Consider the following 20414-nt stretch of genomic DNA (forward strand, 5'->3'; position numbering starts at 1 on the left):
TAATATTTAATATTTGTTCTGAACTTCAGTGTACTCAGTAAATTGGGATGTAATAATAGCCCATACGATGCTGAGCGGCCTGCAATCCTGCTCGCTTTGTAGGCCAATCCAGCTACAAAAAGGGTTTCTTAGGCTTCGTCCTTAGTGCAGGCTACAGCGCGAGCTACGTACACTAGGACGGCAATGCAGTAGTGCATAGTGCGCGCGCGTGCGCTACAGGGGGAGCGGCGCTTCTCAATACAAACAAGTTCGTTTTGCAAGCGCGACGCCGGGGAGGAAGAGAAGCACAGAAGCTAGCGTGTCCTACCATGGACAAAACCTTAGTTGCTTGAAATAATGAATGTTTGTTTTTAAAACCACAGGAGCAGTATGTGTTTATTCATGATGCAATACTGGAAGCCTGTCTTTGTGGAGACACATCAATTCTGGCATCTCAGGTCAGATCCGTGTACTATGAAATGAACAAAGTGGACCCTCAGACAAACTCCAGTCAAATTAAAGAGGAATTTAGGGTAAGAAGCCAACTTCACTGCAGATAAAAAAATGAATGCATTCGGATAGCTGTGGAATAGCATCGTTCCGTCTTTATTTTGTTTGTTTGTTTTTTCCCATTGATTAGAGGACCGTTGACAATCAAACATTAGAAAAACTTATTTGAAAGTTTCATAAATATATGCTTGGTAGGCTTCATATAGATAGCACACACTTTCTTTTGAGCAGCAGTATTTGTCCAAAAAATTTTTACCCCCTTTTTTTTTTTTTCATACAATATGGGATCCCAGAGTTCCCCCAGATTTGAGCTGTGCTATTTTCAGATACTTATATCTCCCTCTGAGGGGGAACAAAATGACTGCCAAATATGAGGCCAATAGGAAGCTGCAAACATTATCGGTTGTTGCTGCCTATTGGACAGCCTGTTAAATCCCCTTTAAAAACTAGGAGTTAATGCTGGTAACCTCACTGGTATCTCTGGAGCGGGGGCGGGGAGGAACCCCAGAGCTGAAAATAGTGCCGTTCAGCTCCAGAGGGCCCCCGTTTCCCATACTGTACTAAAAGGAGTAACTTAGGAGAGACTGCTGCTTTAAGACTGTTGCATTGGATTGAGTAGATTTCACTTTGAGTAAATTCCACATAGTAACGAAAAGGAGGTAATACCCGGTATTCACTAAGCTTCGATGTGGGGTATTGCACCCTGATCCCTCATTCACTGCTAGTGACTTACATTTCCAATAGCAATAGCACATTGACCACTGAGGTGGAATTCATCTCGTGCTGGAATTTACATTTGTATATGTTTATTTCCAATAGCTTTTTTACTATCAGTGTAAAATGACACAAGCGGAAGTCTAACAGATATAATACAACAGGCAAGAAGAATTGCACTAGCATTCTTAGTCACACAGCTGAATCGATTGAAATGTCTACCCGAGTCTCCAGCTTTGAAACCTGAGGTAAAGCAAGGGGTTAAAAATAACACCAGATTTAGAAAAGAAAGATGCATTTTTTTGGAAAGAGATGTTTATCTTTCATAAATCGGGTGTTGTATTTTTACAGACCGAATGCTTTCATACATAGCTCACTTACTGTAGGTTTCTCGAATGTTGGATCACTAACACAATGAAATCTGTGAGTGTGCTGAAGTATTACTTACAATATGTTGCCCTGTGTATATAAGTCTCCGTCAGCTACATCTATTTGTCTATTGTGCCCTATGATACTGCATACAAATGGGGAGTTGGCTCCTCCTACTTTGCAATAGGACCTTTCTTTCAACTTAAAAAGACTTCTGAGACCATAGCACCATAGATATTTTTGGCCCTACTTGCCTCGGGGTAACAAGGTTGCTAACTCTATCATGTCTCATACAGTAGATGTCTTTTCTCAGGTCGCTCACACAGCCGCCTTCTCGGAGCCTGTTCCCTGAATCTCCTGGAGCCGCACTGTTTTCAGTTGCTACCCAGGAGGATCATTGCCAATCCGGGCTTGCTGCTGTCTATGGAACGTAACGTTCTCTGCATGCTGACACATCGGTGTGGGACACCAGGCGAGCCCAAGGGTGGAGTTTGAGGCAAAACTGGAAGTGAGGTTCTGCATCCGGAAATAGCTTCTGAGCATGTGCAGGTCAAACAGAAATTATGTATTGGGGTCATGGCAACAAATCACCCTATCTTCGGGGTTGAATTAGCCAATTACAAACCAAGGATCAGGCCAACCTTTTGATAAGAGGGTTTTAAGGCAGACAGGATCACTTTCCCTCCCGATGATAGTAGTATAGATCAGTGTGTGTGTGCCTGTTGCTGGTGCGATTTTCAATAGCTACAGTACAGTATGTCTGCTCCTCAGTCTTCCCTGAGCACAAAATAGTCTAGAGTTTTTGAAGGTATAACTACTACACCCAGAAAAGCTGTAGCTAAAATTAAGCACTGCTCTGCAGTTTGTGCTCTTTGTGATGAATAATTGCACCTTCATTTTCCCAAAAAGCATGTTCTGATTGTATAAAGAATATTGCTTCTGAGGAGGCTCCAGCACTGATTAATGATTTTTTTCTGTGACCTAAAAGCTCAGATATGGAGACAGTAGAGACAGCCATGAGTGGTTATCGAATGTTCCTAGATGCAGACACAAACTGCTAGTTTTATGAAAATCTATCCAGATTATGTGCCAGCAGCAAATAATCCAGAAAGTTATGAGAGAACGGCAAAAGAAGGAGGTATATTCCAACATATTCATGTTTCCCAAGGCTACAGGAGGTTTCTGCCCAGTACTAGACCTGAAATATATCAATCACTTTTCTGAAGGTCAGACCATTCAAAAATAAAATCACTGAGGTTGTCAATATACTCCAGGCAAGGGACGTATTAGCAGCAGTCGATCTTAATGATGCATACCTGCATATCCCAATCATGTCATCCCAAACATTGTAGAAATTCTTCATGAGGTTTGTATGATCTGTTTTCAGCTCTAATCTTCGGGCTAGCTACAGCCCCAAGAACCTTCACAAAAGTTCTCTCAATTATAATCGCTCATCTCTGGAAACAGGGCATCTTTGTGATACTCTATTTGGATGATCTTTAATCAGAGTTCACACCTACATAGAGGCACAGACACATGTTGAGATCGTGCTAACTACTATCCACCATCATGGATGGATATTAAATATGGAGAAAAACTTGCTAGTTCCCTCAGAAACCTTAGTTCTTCTTGGGATGGAATTCAACATGAGTGGGTTTTTACCTGAAGAAAAAGCTCTCAAGATCAGTGCAGCAGCTCACCAGGTAAGACTGTCCAGAGTAGTTTCAGCAAAGCAGTGTGCAAGGCTTCTGAGCCTTTGTACCTCAACCTTAGAAGTGGTATCATGGGCCCAATGGCATCTAAGGCCTTTTCAAATTATTATTGTGCGACTATGGGACAAGGATCCATTGGATTGCTCCCAAACTATTCATTTCTCACATCTATTAAAAGAAAACCTGGAATGGTGGGAAGACCTTCCAAATCTGATAAAAGGAAGAGACTTGAAAATAATGAAGTGGAATATAATATATACAGACGCCAGCAAACAAAGCTGGGAAGCGCTTTTTCAGGAAGCAAGAGTAGATTCTTCTCATAAATATCTTGTAGATTTGGGTGGTATATCAGGTGGTGCTGCATTTTTCTCATCTCTTAGAATGAGTGGCATCAAAGGTCTTTTCAGACACCGCCATAACAGCGTCATATCATATCCACAGGCTGGGTGGCACAAGAACTTACAAGCGATAAAAGAGCTTGTGAGGATTGTGTTCTTGGCAGAGAAACATATACCCACTTCAAAAGCAATTCATATGGCAGGGAAGTCGAATACCACTACAGACCCTTTTAAGTCATCATCAAATCCATTCTGGCGAATGGTCTCTAAGAGGGAGATATTCGATCAAATACTGATCAGGTGTAATTTGTCAGAAATCTCATGGCAACAGATAGCTACATGAAATTACCAGTATTCTGTTCCCGATTCAGAGACAAGAAGGCGTCTTACTTTGAAGCCATGTCAATACCATGGACTTCCTGTCTGATTTATGTGTTTCTCCTTTTTGACTGAGAAGATCCTAGCTCTCAGACTTGGTCAAGATATCGTTATATCCTTCTTGGAGGCTTCCCAAAACAATTAGCATCAAGAATCTACTACAAGGTGTGGTCTACCTTTCTTAAATCATAAATGCACAAGTCATACTTATTAGACCCAGCGACAGCCAGATCAATAATATCCTGGATTTCTTGCAACAAAGATATGACAAGGGTCAGTTAAATTCACTTAGGATCCATGTATTGGCACTGGGTATATTCTTTGAAACACCACAAGGCAAAACAATTGGAATGTCCATTAAGAATCAAGGCGCATTCCACAAGAGCCTTGGCCACTTCATAAGCTAACAGAGCACAAGCCTGTTCTGAAGATATTTGCAAGACAGCAACTTGGGCATCACAAAATAAGATCATAAGCCAGTGCAGCTACATTTGGGAGGATGTACTGCATGCAGTCGTTCATGATGACTTCCACCCCCATTTGTACAGTATGCACAGTCATGGGGGACGATAGAGAAAAGAGAACATTTCCCTGCTGTTATTTTTCTTTCTCTGAGACTATCCTGTCCTGAAGAGGGATAAAGGAAAATAGAAAGAAGAACTTGTTTGCTCTGTGACATAATAGACCTTGTTTGGGTACCTTTGCAGCTTGGCTAGATGTATAACTAGGGTGCTAGGGTGTCCGAGGTCTTTTTAAGTTGGAAGGATGGTCTTACCCCAAAGTAGGAAGAGCCAACTCCCCATTTGAAAGTCATGGAGGGACTCGGAGAAAGAAAAATAACGGTAAGGAAATGTTCTCTTTTATTTTTCTACCAGTCTTCATTTCAATGACCCAAGCCCTTTTAATTCTGCATCTAAAAATTATTTTTGTGTGTAATGGTACATGTAAGTTTCTATGTATAAGTCTGTGGTATATTGCAGGCATTCACATACAACCACTCTTAATAAATCCAATAAGTGATAATAGTGGTAAATGTACAGCAAGTAATAAAGTGCTAATACAGTGAATAAAGTGATAAAATATAATTGGTGATGGATAGCAATAACATGCTAATTGCGTGAATAATTATAAATTAGATACGCTGCTCAACACCCAATCTTAACTGTACTTGTGATTCTTGAATGTTTCCTCACGAATTGATTACATTGATTACACAAGTGAATATTGAACGAAAAAGAGAAATATTCTGCGCACCAAATAGTGTCTCCTTATTGATTATTAGTTAAATAGTTATGTCCAATAGGATCAACATATCAAAAATGAAATACAATGTATATAAACCGTGATGGTGATAAATAAAAATAGGTGATATAATTGTGTATACAGTAGTACAAATTAGTGACGAAACAACAAAGTAATAAGAAAACTGTGTTGTGGCCAAATGAGAGATACTGCAGCTGGTTTACAGAGGATGGCTCAACCTCGTCATGGTCTAGTAAGAAAAACAGAAAGAAAACAACGCAAATCAAATGAGTGTTTATCAGCAGGTAAGTGTTACACGTACATCAAAGGTGAAATTTATGGGCATGACATGTTACCACTCTGGAAGTGACCGCTGGTTCCCACACCGCTCGACCGATCCCACAGGTTCCGGCTGAATAGGTAGTATTGGACCTCCTATCTGTACACAGCTGACCGTTAGAATCGCCTGGTCTCAGTCCGCGTCCGACTGTGCCTCCTGTGTCTCTGCAGGGACCCTCCGCACTGACGGCAAATGCCGCTCGCACACCCCGAACTCTGGTGGCCACTGATGACGACACGGATTGTGTCGTTGGTTACCGCCACTCGCCGATAGACTGAAAAAATTTTTTTGTCGGTGCAAACTCGTGGGGCTGTATCAGGAGGGTGTATATATATTTAGCTTCATCTGCAAACTGCCACTACACCCTGAAGAAGTAGCTGTTACCTACGAAACGCGTAGGATTTATATAGTGCAATCCTTGAACTTTATTTGGCATACCAGAAGCACCGATACAGCCCCACGAGTTTGCGGCCCAGTCTATCGGCGAGTCGCGGTAATCAACAACACAAGCCGTGACGTCATCAGTGGCCGCCAGAGTTCAGCATGTGCGAGCGGTGTTTGCCGTCAGTGTGGAGGGTCCCTGCACCAGCGCTGGAGACACAGGAGGCACAGTCGGACGCGCACTGAGACCAAGTGATTCCCACGGTCAGCTATGTACTTAGAGGAGGTCCAACACTACCTATCCAGCCGGAACCTGTTGGATCGGTCTAGCGGTGTGGGAACAAGCGGTCACTTTCAGAGTGGTAACATGTCCGTAACATGTCATGCCCATAAATTCACCTTTGATATACGTGTAACACTTAACTGATGATGAACACTCATTTGATATACATACTACACTATGAGATTTTTGTGCTGATTTCTTTTTGTTTTTCTTATTGATTACAAAAGGAATTTTGGCAATCTGACTCCTGACACCAAAGAAAAATGCTACAAAAATGAGAATAGAACTGTGCATCAGAGTAAGACGTTTGCATGATATTGTTTAGGGCTAAATGTACAGTATAGATTTCCTATTCGACTCAGCACCAAGGAGAGTTATGTTAATCTAGGTTTAATTCAATTGCAAATACTAAAGTTGCGAGAGCCTCCAGAATCAATTTGTCAACACATCGTATAATGTGCAAATTTTTCATATCATGAACAACAGATTTTATTACGGTTCTCGTTTCATAAGCAGTTCTTTGTTCGTTTATAGCCATATGGATATTTATTCAGGAAGATAACCTTGGAACAATATCAGCTTGTCAATGCAATGTATATCTTTCTGTTGTAGATCTTGAGCAGTATTCTCTTGTATGTTGGCTTTTTTCCCCCAGTGGATACTGGTAAATTACTTGTGCGTTATTCTTAATGCCGTACCCTTATTTTTGTAGACGTTGAACATGGTGACTCCAACGCTACGAGTGGAAGACTGCAGTATAGCACTTTTACCCAGGAATCATGAGAAGAACCGCTGCATGGATGTCTTACCTCCAGACAGATGTCTCCCGTTTCTCATAACAATAGACGGCGAGAGCAGTAACTACATCAATGCAGCACTGATGGATGTAAGCTCGGTTTCGTAGGTCATAATAATGATAACATCATCTGTAATCCAACAAAATGAGAAATTTAAACCCTATAACCCATCCAAAGCTAAAAAAAAAAACCTACAGCAGAGAAAAAGAGCCATTTAAACAATAACAAATGACAGGTATCACAAATAAAAGGAATGTCATCTAATGTGCGAAAATACTGCCAGAAAGTACTAATGTTGATGAACTATAAGATTTAAGACCAAGAGACTATGATTTCCCTTGATATGACATAAATATGATGGTTAGAAATGAATGAACTCCCTAGTTCAGTTTTTCTTAGTATTGCTTGTCCCAGACATTTTTTTCTGTTGTTCACTTATTTTTACTTGGTATTTTTTTTTTGGCTATTAAAATAATAAGTTATCCTGATTTCCGGATCACCAGATACTTACAGTTCCTTACTGGGGAAAGAAAATGACATTGCAGCTTCCTATAGGATGACAGGTGGAGCCATCTTTTAAACACAGGCGGTGCACTGGCAGCTAAAACAGTATCTCTGGAGCTCGAGCTTCCCCAGAGCTTTAAAAGAAAAAAAGAGCAATTCAGCTTGTTTGAATCCTGTAAAAAAAAAAATTTGGGTGAGCTGCTTTAATCCATTGGGTGCCTTATGACATACCCGGCATGTCTTGATGGCCGGCACTGTAGAGGCCCTCTGACATGCAGTGTATGTCACACATTAAGTGCTCATTTTTTAGGGGGAGATCGCATTCACCACTATCACATGGACAATCTCTCTGGTTTTGAGGGGAGTTTCAGTGGACTAGTCTCCTGATAGGCACTATTGCTGTTAATGGAACTTTAACTGTGTGCTTATTCCATCCTGAGCATACTCTGTCCCACAATAACAGACACTTGACCTTTTTTCAACATTGCCTCTTACTGCCGGTAGAGTGTAAGCTCCCATAAGCAGGGCCCTCATTACCTTTTGTATCTGTTTGTGCTTTTTTGTCCTTATTTTGTGTATGGTTCCGTTTATGCAATTTATATCACTCTGTACCGCCATTGTGCCGCGCTTTGGAATATGTTTGCGCTTTCCGAATAAACCATAATAATAATGGATAGCCCCCCAATGTGTTGAACTAAGTAAATAGAGTTGGACAGGCACAATGGTATAGCTACACAAAGTATGTCTGAGGATCTCAGTCTCCCTAAATTCAAATGCCATTCATTCTATCGTCATTAGTTCATGTACATATCAGTTCATGTACATATCATTTCAGAAATCAGTATTTTTAAGGTTAACTTTGGCCTCTATTTTAAAATGCGATATTGGCATTCATTTAAAATGCCAAGCGCTATAAGAAATATCACAAAGACCTGACAAATCATTTCCACTACCTTTCTAAAGGTTCATATTGTGTTGTTATCATACGCAATAAAAAAAAATTATACAATGACAAAACGATTTCTTTTGTGGATGAATTCAAGAGTCTACGTAAGTTGGTACTATAGACATATAGGTGCATTGTTGGCATTTATGCAATACAAAAAAACCTCTCAGAAAGGGCATTGGGGTGTTTTGTTAATACAAACAATGTTTTTAGGTTTTGACATTCTGCTACTGAATATATGGGCTGCTTTTGACAATTCCCTTCACATCATTATTATTTTTTTTTCTTCTTCTTCATTTCTTCAGAGCTACGTGCAACCTTCAGCTTTCATAGTCACTCAACATCCCTTACCGAACACAATGAAAGACTTCTGGAGACTGGTCCTTGACTATCACTGCACCTCGATAGTTATGCTAAATGATGTGGATCCTGCACAGGTACGTTACTGGACTAAGAAAACACATGCGAGATATGTTTTGGCAATTTTGCTTTGAGTATTCGATCACATCCCTGGGTTATTCTATGATTATGACATTCCTACGGATTTCATTAACGGCATGTAGGCACCAACGGCCTCAGGGTAAAGTCAAAATGCTTTCTTCCTCCTTGGGTTCATATACTGCCTGCAGAAAAGTTATTCTGGCTTAAATTAATAGCTAAATCACATAAGATTTTGCTTGGACAGTGCATGTTGCTTAGTTTTTAGACACACAGTCGTTTCTGCCAAATGCTGTGCTAGATGGCATCCACAGGTCCTATACTGTATACATCTTTTGGAACATAATACTAAAAGAAATCAAATATTAAAAGATGAAGGTCCATATTTACAAAGCTGTGCTATACCACAAGACATCTTTCTGGTGCTGGGAAATACGTTGAGGCCCAGTCAGTGAATATGTGCTTTCACGGTGCATTCATTTAAGTGGTGCTATTCCATACAATACCTTCCAGGGACAGAAGACCGCATATGGTTCATTCACTCATGTTCATCTGCAAGCTTCATTTACAGATCAGTAATATTATTATTAAGCCATTCCAGAAATAAATAAATAATAACAAAAAGTGTTCGTACATACACCTATCTTTTATCAGTATCAGCTGATATCAGCCTTTAATCCATTTATTATTCTGTCGTTTTGTGAACAGGGGTGTTTGAGTTGTTACCTAGAGGGTTATTCAGTATGGGTTAACGCACCCAAACAGGTGATATCTCCCATTCATGTCAATGGCAGTTCATGCCCCTGCACTGTGCTAACCGCAACAGGCCGTAGTGAATCTGCCCCCTAGTCAGTAACATAGGAATATAGAATTTGACGGCAGATAAGAGCCACGTAGCCCACATTGTCTGCCCATTTTCTTAACTGCTGAAAAACCTGAAAAACCTAAACCCTATTTGATCCTTTTTTCGGATTTAGGATACCCGTATGTGTATGCAAAGCATGTTTGAATTCCCTTACTGTAGAGGGCTCAGCTCCAGTTCTAAAGAACCCCCAACAGGTCGAAGTTTAAAGGATATCCCAGCTTGAGCACAGGTGACTCAATCAGTGACTCAGCCTTTGACTGAGCCACTGATTGAGCCACCTGTGCTGAAGCAGGGAGCCACTGATTGAGCCACCTGTGCTGAAGCAGTGATATTGTGAAAAGTTGACATGCGAGGAGGTATTGAGGACTGGAGTTGAGAACGCCTGCCGTACTGTATTAGCCCCTGCCAAGCCTGTTAGGAAGTTATTCCACAAATCTACCACCTTTTCCGTGACGAAGTACTTCCTCACATTTCCCCTTAGCCTTCTACCTTGCAGCGTCCGAGCATGACCTCTTGTGCTAGCACTTCCCCTTCCCTGAAATAAGCTTCCCTTTCTGTGCTAGCCTTAAACATTTAGTAGCCATGGTTCTTATGAGTCACCTGAGTTCTGAAATATTGTTATAATCTACAGATCCAACATAAGCAAACTTCTTCTCGTCCTAGCTATAAATAAAAGGCCATCTGAGCACCTTTTTTGGGTCATTGGGTCAGAATGTAGTTCTTTGCACTAATGACGTTGAAGTTTGAAAATATAGGGATATCAGGCTAGTGGTAATTAACCAGTATCTTAATACTACAATGTACAATACTACAATCGAAATCTTAATATGTTAATAAAACACACTTCAAGCATGAACTCTTCAATACCTGCAGACGCCTTCATCTTAATGGGTTGTTGTATCTCATTAAGGCCCTTATTCTGCGAATGGCGCAGATCCAGTGCTCTTGTAGAGAAAGCCCCATAAAAACCAATGGGTCTTTCTGTGTAAGAGTGTCTGAATTGGCGCTATGCTTTACAGAATAATACCTTGCATTTACCAGATTATACAAAACATCCACCCAGCAGTACATGACATTATAATGATATGTAATCATATATCCTTTATAAAATAGTCACTTCTTTACATCGCTCTCCATCTGTTTCTTTCCCTCCCAAAAGCAAGACTGCTGTTTCAGTACATCTGAGTGAACACCATACTGTATATCTCTAAAGTGTTTAAATTGCTACAAGTGTGTATTCATTTGTTATGAGGATTGTCCAAGTGGTGAAATGAGAGATGCAGCGTATGGATCTCATGCAAATACCCTTTCTAGGGAATCCATGCTTTTCAGACTTACTTTCTCCATCCACTTCCCTTCCTCCTTATTTCTTTTGCCTGCCTCTATTTCACCTTTTTGTCACTATTCATTGCCTGCTTTTTCTTTCCTCCATGCTGCCTGCTTTTTCTCTCCCCCATGTTACCTGCTTTTTCTCGCCCCCATGCTACCTGCTTTTTCTCTCCCCCATGCTACCTGCTTTTTCTCTCCCCCATGCTACCTGCTTTTTCTCTCCCCCATGTTACCTGCTTTTTCTCTCCTCCCTGCTGCCTGCTTTTTCTCTCCCCCATGCTTCCTTCCTCCTGCAATCCACTCCTTCCCTCCCTGTAGCTGCTTCACTTTCACCTCATAGCTAGGGAAGGACCAAACTGTCAAAATGCGAATTATTTTGTCAAAATCCGTTCCGCACACCAAAATTCACAAACGGATTCTTAAAACAGAATGCAGACACAGACGTCTAATTGTATTAACAGTCGCCAGTTGTATATATATATATCGCCTCAAACGTTCCTCCAAATAATTTAGGGAGACATGCCTATGCTGAAAAAAGAAGCACACCTGGAGTCCCGTCCCACACTTTCTAAAAGGATTTCCATACCAACTATATAAACTTCATAATAAGCCTAATGCACCAACCTAATGACTAGAATATGGTGTCAGACCCAATAGGACTAGAACCCACAAGCTCAGGTGTGCTTCTTTTTCTGCACTTACATGTCTCCCTAATTTATTTGGAGGGTTGTTTGAGAGGATATATATACACAACTGGCGACTGCTAATAACAGTAGAAAACTCTGTCTGTCTCTCTCTGCATTTTTTTTTAGAAAGCTCTCTGTGTTTCTCTCTCTCTCTCGGTCTCTCTCTCGTCAAAAATGTTACTGGGAACGGATTGTTCTTTGCTTCTGAAGGGAAAGAAATCCGCAATTTCAGATTTCTCTTTTGGAGAGTGATCCACGGAAATCTGCAGTTCCAAGGAACCGCCCGATTCGAAGGAGATCCAAATTCGTAAAACAAATGTGCCCATCTCTACTCCTAGCATTATTTATACTGGAGTTGCAATAAGCTGAAAGCACTCCTCTATTTAATACCTTGTCTACCCTTTTTAGTACACAGTACAATGTGTTTCAAGCATTGTGAATTTAAGGGCAAAACTTAACTGCACAAAGCACAAAATAATTTCACAGGATATTTAGTGCCACAGTTTAGTAAACACATTGCCTGGTGCTTTCATTAGGGAATAGCTAGAGTTTTACAGCTAATTCCGATTTGAATGCAACATTTATTTCAAAGTTGCAGTGATCAGCTCTGATTGATGAAGCAGTTTTTGAATAAATCACAATTTAAGTGGACTCGAAAAAAATGTTTCTATAACATGTCTCCACAATATTGTCATACTGTACATAATCAGGATTAAAAAGCAATGTAAGGGCAGTTTGCATAAACAAAAATGTTGTGGGTCATCTAAATGGGACAGAGACTTTAACTTTCCAAGGATCTCACCTCTACTGTCTTGAACGGCCTTTATGAGTGATCCTCTGCGCATAATGGGGGACCCAAACATTGTAACAGTAAGGCTAAGGCCCCGGTCACGGCGCTGTAATGCGCGCCCGCGCTTTTGGCTGCGCGTTCCGGCGATTCCCAGGTCTGCAGCTCACTGCAGGAGGAGAGACCGGGGGGCGTGGCGGAGGAGTGACGGGGGCGCGGCCATGACGTCACCCGGCAGGTTCGCCCTCATTGGCTGAACCGCCGGGGGGCGTGCCTAGCCGCTCGACGCGAGTTGAGAGCAGGAGTAGCTCTCGCGCGAGCGCTGCGGCCCCCCCTCGCAGCGGGCCCGGTGCCATTGCGGGGAGGGCTCTCGTGAGCGCAGCGTCCACCACAGCGGACGCTGTAGCAGGCAGCGGGGGCAAGGCCTAAAACGTTATAAGCCTGTATGTGGGGAGTGTACCAGTAAATAATCTGGCAACATTATTTGCTCGTAAAAATGTTATCACGGCTAAAGGTCTTGTTGAGGATCCAAGTGATTTATTTTTCCTCTACAATAATAGGTAAAGCCAAGCAACATAACAGCCAGGACTTTGTTATGTGAAGACTCAAGAGACATGCAAGGGTTAAGCAAGCATTTAACACACTGTTCGGCAGTCATGAAGCCGCCATGCAGGACATTGCAGGACTTGTATAGCCGTTACTGCCAGATCAGCGCCGTTTCCAGCATGGCGGCTTCATGACTCCCCGGCCAGAGTGTCATTTTGCAGTCTAGAATTAGGGTTTCATAGTTGATATAATAAAATGCATTGAAGTATTATGAAATATTATTTACAGATAAAAAACTTGAAAATGTTCAAATACAGTGTATGTACGAAAGTACTGTATGCATTTTGGATTGCTTTCCTGAAAGCTAAAAAGGTGACCTCGTGTGAGTGTACTTGACATGGGCACATGGCAGTGCGTGTAACGTTCACAGCAGAAGTGTTGCAAAGCAAGCCAGCATAAAATATCCTACAATTGATTCTAACTGGTTATGTATATTAGCAGACCTTGAAGTCATGGAAAGAGTGTGTGGGAGAAAATGAGCAGAACATTCATCAATGTTAGTGCAAGACAGTACTGTATGAACACACATGTTCAATGCTACAATAAATAAACGATAAAACCTGGAATGAATTACATGACGCTTTCCGGCATATTACTGTATTAATCTTTTGGCCAGAAATGGAAAGACCAGCACTACTGTAAACCTCAGTATGTAGCGTCTACACTATGTTAATTCATCTTTTTCTTGTTCTGTGATCGGAATTTCTAATTCGTTGTCTTTGAATGTTATGGAGAAAACTCTACAGGATAACTAGACATTTGACATTTTCTTTTTTCTTTCTCTGCCAATCAGAAGATCACATGGGTATTAAAGGGGGGTCAATAAAAAGCGTTATAATCCTGAAAACATAGGGGCTGATTTAGAGTTGGCCAACAATAGCGTGTACTGCAAATACATGGCGGATTATATCTCAAAAATAATACCCCAATTTAGAGCTGGCCAAAAATAGTTGCAAAACACTGTGTGGGACGCGCTAATCTGACGGCTCAGTGGGCAAAGCAGAGGCGCGTGTCTGTGCTTAATTTACTTAAGTGAGCTCAACCTGGGTGCTCACGTGTCAAATTGCACCAGTTTTACAGTATATCAGCAGCCAATTCAGAGTTGGATTAATGGCTGTTTTAATTTAGTCCATCTCAACATGTTTATTGAGCAATAGTTCTGCAACTCACGATTGACTAGAAAAGTGAAGTGTGTGTATTTTATCAAAGAAAAAGATGTGTTTGCTTGCTTTACATTATAAGCGAACTGGGGGAGAGGAAAGGGGACTGGGGACAGGGGATGGGAAACCGTCGCTACAGCCAAAAGTAAGTAATGGTGATGGTGCTACAATCAGGGGTGGGGTAGATAATGAACAAAAAGAAACAGAACCCCAAGGAGTTCACAGGTACAAATGAACGTAAGTGTATGCTGGGTGAAATAATGAAATAATTAAAACACTTTAATAGGAGTGATTACTCAAATAAAAAAGAGAACGCTGTAAGGTTAGGATGGTGGCTCAGTAGGAGCCAATATGACCGCGAATGTTAAAACGGATCGGATGCACTATGTAATAGCCAGATGCCTGTCCTAAGTATAGAGAAAGGTACAGGTAAGTATGACGGCTAAAGAAATATTAGCAGGTGTCTAATAGCCTGCTGAATGAACCTGCGATCAGTCAAACCACATATGCTAGGGTACTGACCCAGCCACACACAGCAATAGATGAAATGACTCACAGTAGAAGCAGGTAAGTAAAATAGTGAACTAGTATCACAGTGCACAAGTAGTGCCTGTGTAAACATGGCGTCCAAAATAGTGGACGCTACAGAGTACAGCCGATCTTGCAACATGCTCCTGGTACTCACACTTAATAGCGGTGCACCATCGGGCTGTTGCTAGGTCCCTGCCTAGTCAGGTAATAGGACCAGTAAATGGTAGTGCAGTTAAAATCAATACAATGCATAATGCATATCTCAAACTCCACGTAGAGAGCTAGAAGCGGAGGTGCTACGATCGTGAGCACTGGTACCGCCCCTCGGACGTGATGACGTCATATGCCGACGTACGTTTCGCTGGGCTTTGTCAAGGCAGAACAGGAGCACTAGTACTGCCCCCAGTATATATCGGAGAAAGTCCGTTCTGATTAGATAATTGCGTTCTAAGCAGATGACGCTAGTAGGTGGATTAGCATAAGTAAACAGAGAGCGCAGAGTTACAAGGAGGCTCTGTAATAGCTGCCATATTATAACCTGCTGGTAAGGATAGAATATAGAGGTGCCTAATTCCTAATAAGGGCTCAATGGTGCAATACCTTTGAGTTATGGTTCAGTCCATCGATGAATGTCTTCAGGAGGGCAAGTGGCCCTCGCCAAAGTAGGAGCACATCATCGATGAACCTATACCATAACTCGATTCGGTCCATAAAGGCCTCATTGTCATCACCAAAAACCACTTCCGCCTCCCACCAGCCCAGGGAACAGCAATGGGGACTAAATGTGCCCCATCTTATGCCAACCTGTACCTCGGCTAGTGGGAGGCGGAAGTGGTTTTTGGTGATGACAATGAGGCCTTTATGGACCGAATCGAGTTATGGTATAGGTTCATCGATGATGTGCTCCTACTTTGGCGAGGGCCACTTGCCCTCCTGAAGACATTCATCGATGGACTGAACCATAACACAAATAACTTAAAATTGACGTATGAGGTTGGTCCTAATCAAATTACTTTCCTCGACCTGCTCATCAGAATTGAACCCACAGGGAACATCAGTACTACAATATACAGAAAAAGTACTGCCACTAACAGCATTTTAAGGGCCAATAGCCATCATCCATCTAATCTGATTAAAGGCATCCCTATGGGTCAGTTCCTTAGGATAAAAAGGAACTGTACTAGTGATGTAGAATTCGAGGATCAGGCCTCACGAATGAAGGACAGGTTCCTGGCACATGGCTATAGTAAAAACATTATCCACAGAGCATATAAGCGAGCCAAAAACACATCAAGGATAGATCTGCTAAAGGACAGAATAGAGGCAGAATCCCACAACACTATCAGGTTCATTGGAACATTTAATCAACAGTGGGACCAGGCTAAGAATGTTTTCCAAAAACATTGACACATTCTTAGGGCTGATGAGGACCTTAAAGCAGTGCTTAAACCATACCCCGAAATGACCAGCCTTAGATCTAGGAATCTACGGGACAGTCTGGTTAAAAGTCATTTTTAAATGGATGTTAATAAAACATGGCTCCCCAACAAACCATCTGGCTGCTTTAGCTGCAAAGCGTGCACAGTTATTGTTAATGCTAAAACTTTCAATAACTGGGACGACACAAGAACTTTTAAAATCAGAAAGTTTATTAATTGCAAGACATCAGGCGTCATATACATGGCAGTATGTGTATGTACCAAAAAGTACATAGGGAAGACCAGACGCCCATTCAGAACCCGTGTCCTAGAGCACCTGGGCAGTATCAGAAATGGCATGGACACGCCAGTAGCCAGACATGTGAATGAACATCACAATGGAGACCACACTGTACTTACCTTTAGGGGAATCGATCAGCCCTCTATGGGCATTAGGAAGGGTAATTGGGACCAAGAACTGCTCAAAATGGAGTCACGCTGGATTTACACACTGCATACCCTGTCCCCTAAGGGATTCAATGAGGGATTTGTGTTCAGCCCCTTTATTTGACTGGACCAGCGCCCTTCCCCTGTCCCATCCTTATTTGACCAAAGGTATTGCACCATTGAGCCCTTATTAGGAATTAGGCACCTCTATATTCTATCCTTACCAGCAGGTTATAATATGGCAGCTATTAGAGCCTCCTTGTAACTCTGCGCTCTCTGTTTACTTATGCTAATCCACCTACTAGCGTAATCTGCATAGAACGCAATTATCCAATCAGAACGGACTTTCTCCGATATATACTGGGGCAGTACTAGTGCTCCTGTTCTGCCTTGACAAAGCCCAGCGAAAGATACGTTGGCATATGACGTCATCACGTCCGAGGGGCGGTACCAGTGCTCACGATCGTAGCACCTCCGCTTCTAGCTCTCTACGTGGAGTTTGGGATATGCATTATGCATTGTATTGATTTTAACTGCACTACCATTTACTGGTCCTATTACCTGACTAGGCAGGGACCTAGCAACAGCCCGATGGTGCACCGCTATTAAGTGTGAGTGCCAGGGGCATGTTGCAAGATCGGCTGCACTCTGTAGCGTCCACTATTTTGGACGCCATGTTTACACAGGCACTACTTGTGCACTGTGATACTAGTTCACTATTTTACTTACCTGCTTCTACTGTGAGTCCTTTCATCTAGGGTTGTGTGTGGCTGGGTCAGTACCCTAGCATACTGTATGTGTGCACAGCAGACACTACACATCACACTAGCAGTCTGACTATTAAGTCTATTACTGTTATCTAGACTAGCTAGCTGTGGCACTCTATTTTGTGTATTACTATCTGATTAACGGTCATACTGGGATTAGAGTTCAGTCGCATTTAGACTGAACTACACTCCAAGGCAGAAGAAAAAGTTGCTGAAGCTGGACTGTGCTGTATAACAATTCTTTAATAAAGCATGATTAAAAAGAGGGGGGACGCATACCCCTGCACCTCTAACGCGTTTCACCCGCAAAATGGGCTTTTTCAAAGAGAACATTACCCGTGCGCAGGTCATTGATATACCGGGAGTTAACCGGGTATATCAATGACCTGCGCACGGGTAATGTTCTCTTTGAAAAAGCCCATTTTGCGGGTGAAACGCGTTAGAGGTGCAGGGGTATGCGTCCCCCCTCTTTTTAATCATGCTTTATTAAAGAATTGTTATACAGCACAGTCCAGCTTCAGCAACTTTTTCTTCTGCCTCGTGGTGCCCGCTGAATTGCCTCTCCTCACCGGAACAGGCATACTTCCTCTGCTTACCACAATCAGCTTGGAGCACACAGAACCGGTGGATTCACAGTGAGTAACATTGCTGCCCCATGAGAGCTGCCCCAGGCATTATAGGATGATTTAGTACAGAGAGACTGGAGAGGTCAGGGGGGTGGTTTCACGACTCCCCCCTACAACTCTGCATAACTCTGCCACCTTGTGCCATCTAGGGGATTTATGCATACAGCCTCAAGCACGCATTTTTCACATTAAGTGACCCGGTTCATAAGCAGTTAGATACTTACATTTTTTATTATTTTTTCATCATTGTGGGTTATTATAAAGCTCTGTAGCACCGGGTGATTGGGGTCCTCTACCCCATTTTTTCCTGTGAACTACACTCCAGACCATGTAAGTGCACACCTATGGTACATTAAGTCCACCACTACAGGTCAACCACTTTTACTTGGGAGGGGGCCACTATAACTATATTAGTACTCCCCAGTGGTTTGACTGATCGCAGGTTCATTCAGCAGACTATTAGACACCTGCTAATATTTCTTTAGCCGTCATACTTACCTGTACCTTTCTCTATACTTAGGACAGGCATCTGGCTATTACACAGTGCATCCGATCCGTTTTAACTACTACTGAGCCACCATCCTAACCTTACAGCGTTCTTTTTTTTATTTGAGTAATCACTCCTATTAAAGTGTTTTAATTCTTTCATTATTTCACCCAGCATACACTTACGTTCATTTGTACCTGTGACACACAAGTGCACGAGTGCTCTCCTTGGGGTTCTGTTTACATTATAAGAACATGTTGCGTTTAAATCCTCTTGCTTGGCACCACAAGTAATGAGATTTTCATAATGTGTTTATATAAACTACAACTCTGTGTATATCACCTACATAAGGCTGCGGCCAGGCAGGGAACGGGTACCAGGGCGCTCGTGCTCTGCGCCCTGCTCAGCCGGGCGATTCGTGGCCGTGCTCGCCTGGGGGTGCAGCCACGACGTCACAGAGCTGGTTCGCCCTCATTGGGCGAACCGCTCACGTGACGCGCTTGCGGGCAGCAAAATCAGATTATCAGATTTGCTTGCTTTAAGCGCCGAGCGGGCGCAGGCGCTTGCTCACATTGGCCACACATATTGCCGCAATGTGTTTCATCGCGGCCAGTGTGAGCGTGCCCGCTCAGCGCCACCGAGGCCTTAGAATACCATGCCTCCCCAAAAAGTGGTTTTATACTTGAATATAACAAATAACTGCATGTTTTTATCCAGCTGTGTCCTCAGTATTGGCCAGAGAATGGAGTCCACAGAAATGGCCCCATTCAGGTGGAGTTCGTATCTGCTGACTTAGAAGAAGACATCATAAGCAGAATATTCAGAATTTACAATGCTGCAAGGGTAAGGGTTACTTTTCTATTTCATTATAACATTCGCTTATAAAGCAAGAGAAACATCTCTGGAACTAAGAAACTAAATGAATACAAAGTTGCACAATATATGTGGCAACAACTGTGATATCATTAAAATGCTTTGATGACCTAATAGAAAACCCATTCTCAATTCTGTAGGGTATTACAATACATTTCCACTGAGATAATTTCATTTGGCAGGGAGCCTGGTTCTTCTCCCATGTCCATTGCTGTTTAAAGTATATATTGCTGCCGTTCATTGGAATATCCTGTATATCCTTCTCTCTTGGGAAGTCAGGACTGGGAAGGAGATATTATGACTTCTACAACTGAAGCACTATGGATGTGCTTGTCCTACAGGGCACTTGTATAATATGGGGGACCTAGATGTTGCCATAACATACAGTACACACAAAATAACTTTCCGTTTGAGAACAAACCTGGTTACTTAAGGGTAGAGCCATTAAGAAATGTAGTTATGAGACTCATTCTATAGAATAAAAACTGACGTTACACAATTGCTAGAGATTGGGTTAACATGTCATTTTAAATTCCTTATACTTTAATTTATAGTGATACATAAAGTATTTTGCACAATCTTATTTCCTGCTAATATCATGGCCATGCAAAATATGTCCACCTGGATATTTACATGTGCAATACATTTTTGAAACCTTTATTTTGAAGTTATCCAGATGCGTACAGATGTAGATAAATATCCTTCATATGCAAACGGTTTTAGCTCATTACATTTTGTTACAAAACAGTACTCTTATGTTTCAAAATATGTTTAACAAATCAAGCACCTTGGTTTATTGGCATGTTTTAGCACAGGGGTGCGCAAACTTTTTGCCTTGCGCGCCGACCTCACCCTTTCCTGGTCTGAAGCGTCAAATGATGCCACGGGGTCATGTGATGTG

General features: G+C 42.0%; 1 protein-coding gene across 14 annotated transcripts in view; it reads left to right on the forward strand.

The window, feature by feature from the left end:
* The window catches only part of PTPRM (protein tyrosine phosphatase receptor type M), a 791475-nt gene that overhangs the window by 761127 nt on the left and 9934 nt on the right, over positions 1-20414 (forward strand). For all 14 annotated transcript variants that reach the window (XM_075585347.1, XM_075585335.1, XM_075585339.1 and 11 more), the window contains 4 exons: positions 363-512; positions 6959-7132; positions 8799-8930; positions 19358-19483. In XM_075585347.1, coding sequence (XP_075441462.1) covers positions 363-512; positions 6959-7132; positions 8799-8930; positions 19358-19483 — 582 coding nt within the window. The remainder of the gene's footprint in view (positions 1-362; positions 513-6958; positions 7133-8798; positions 8931-19357; positions 19484-20414) is intronic.

This window comes from Ascaphus truei, chromosome 2 (assembly GCF_040206685.1).
Source record: "Ascaphus truei isolate aAscTru1 chromosome 2, aAscTru1.hap1, whole genome shotgun sequence".
Lineage (NCBI taxonomy): Eukaryota > Metazoa > Chordata > Amphibia > Anura > Ascaphidae > Ascaphus > Ascaphus truei.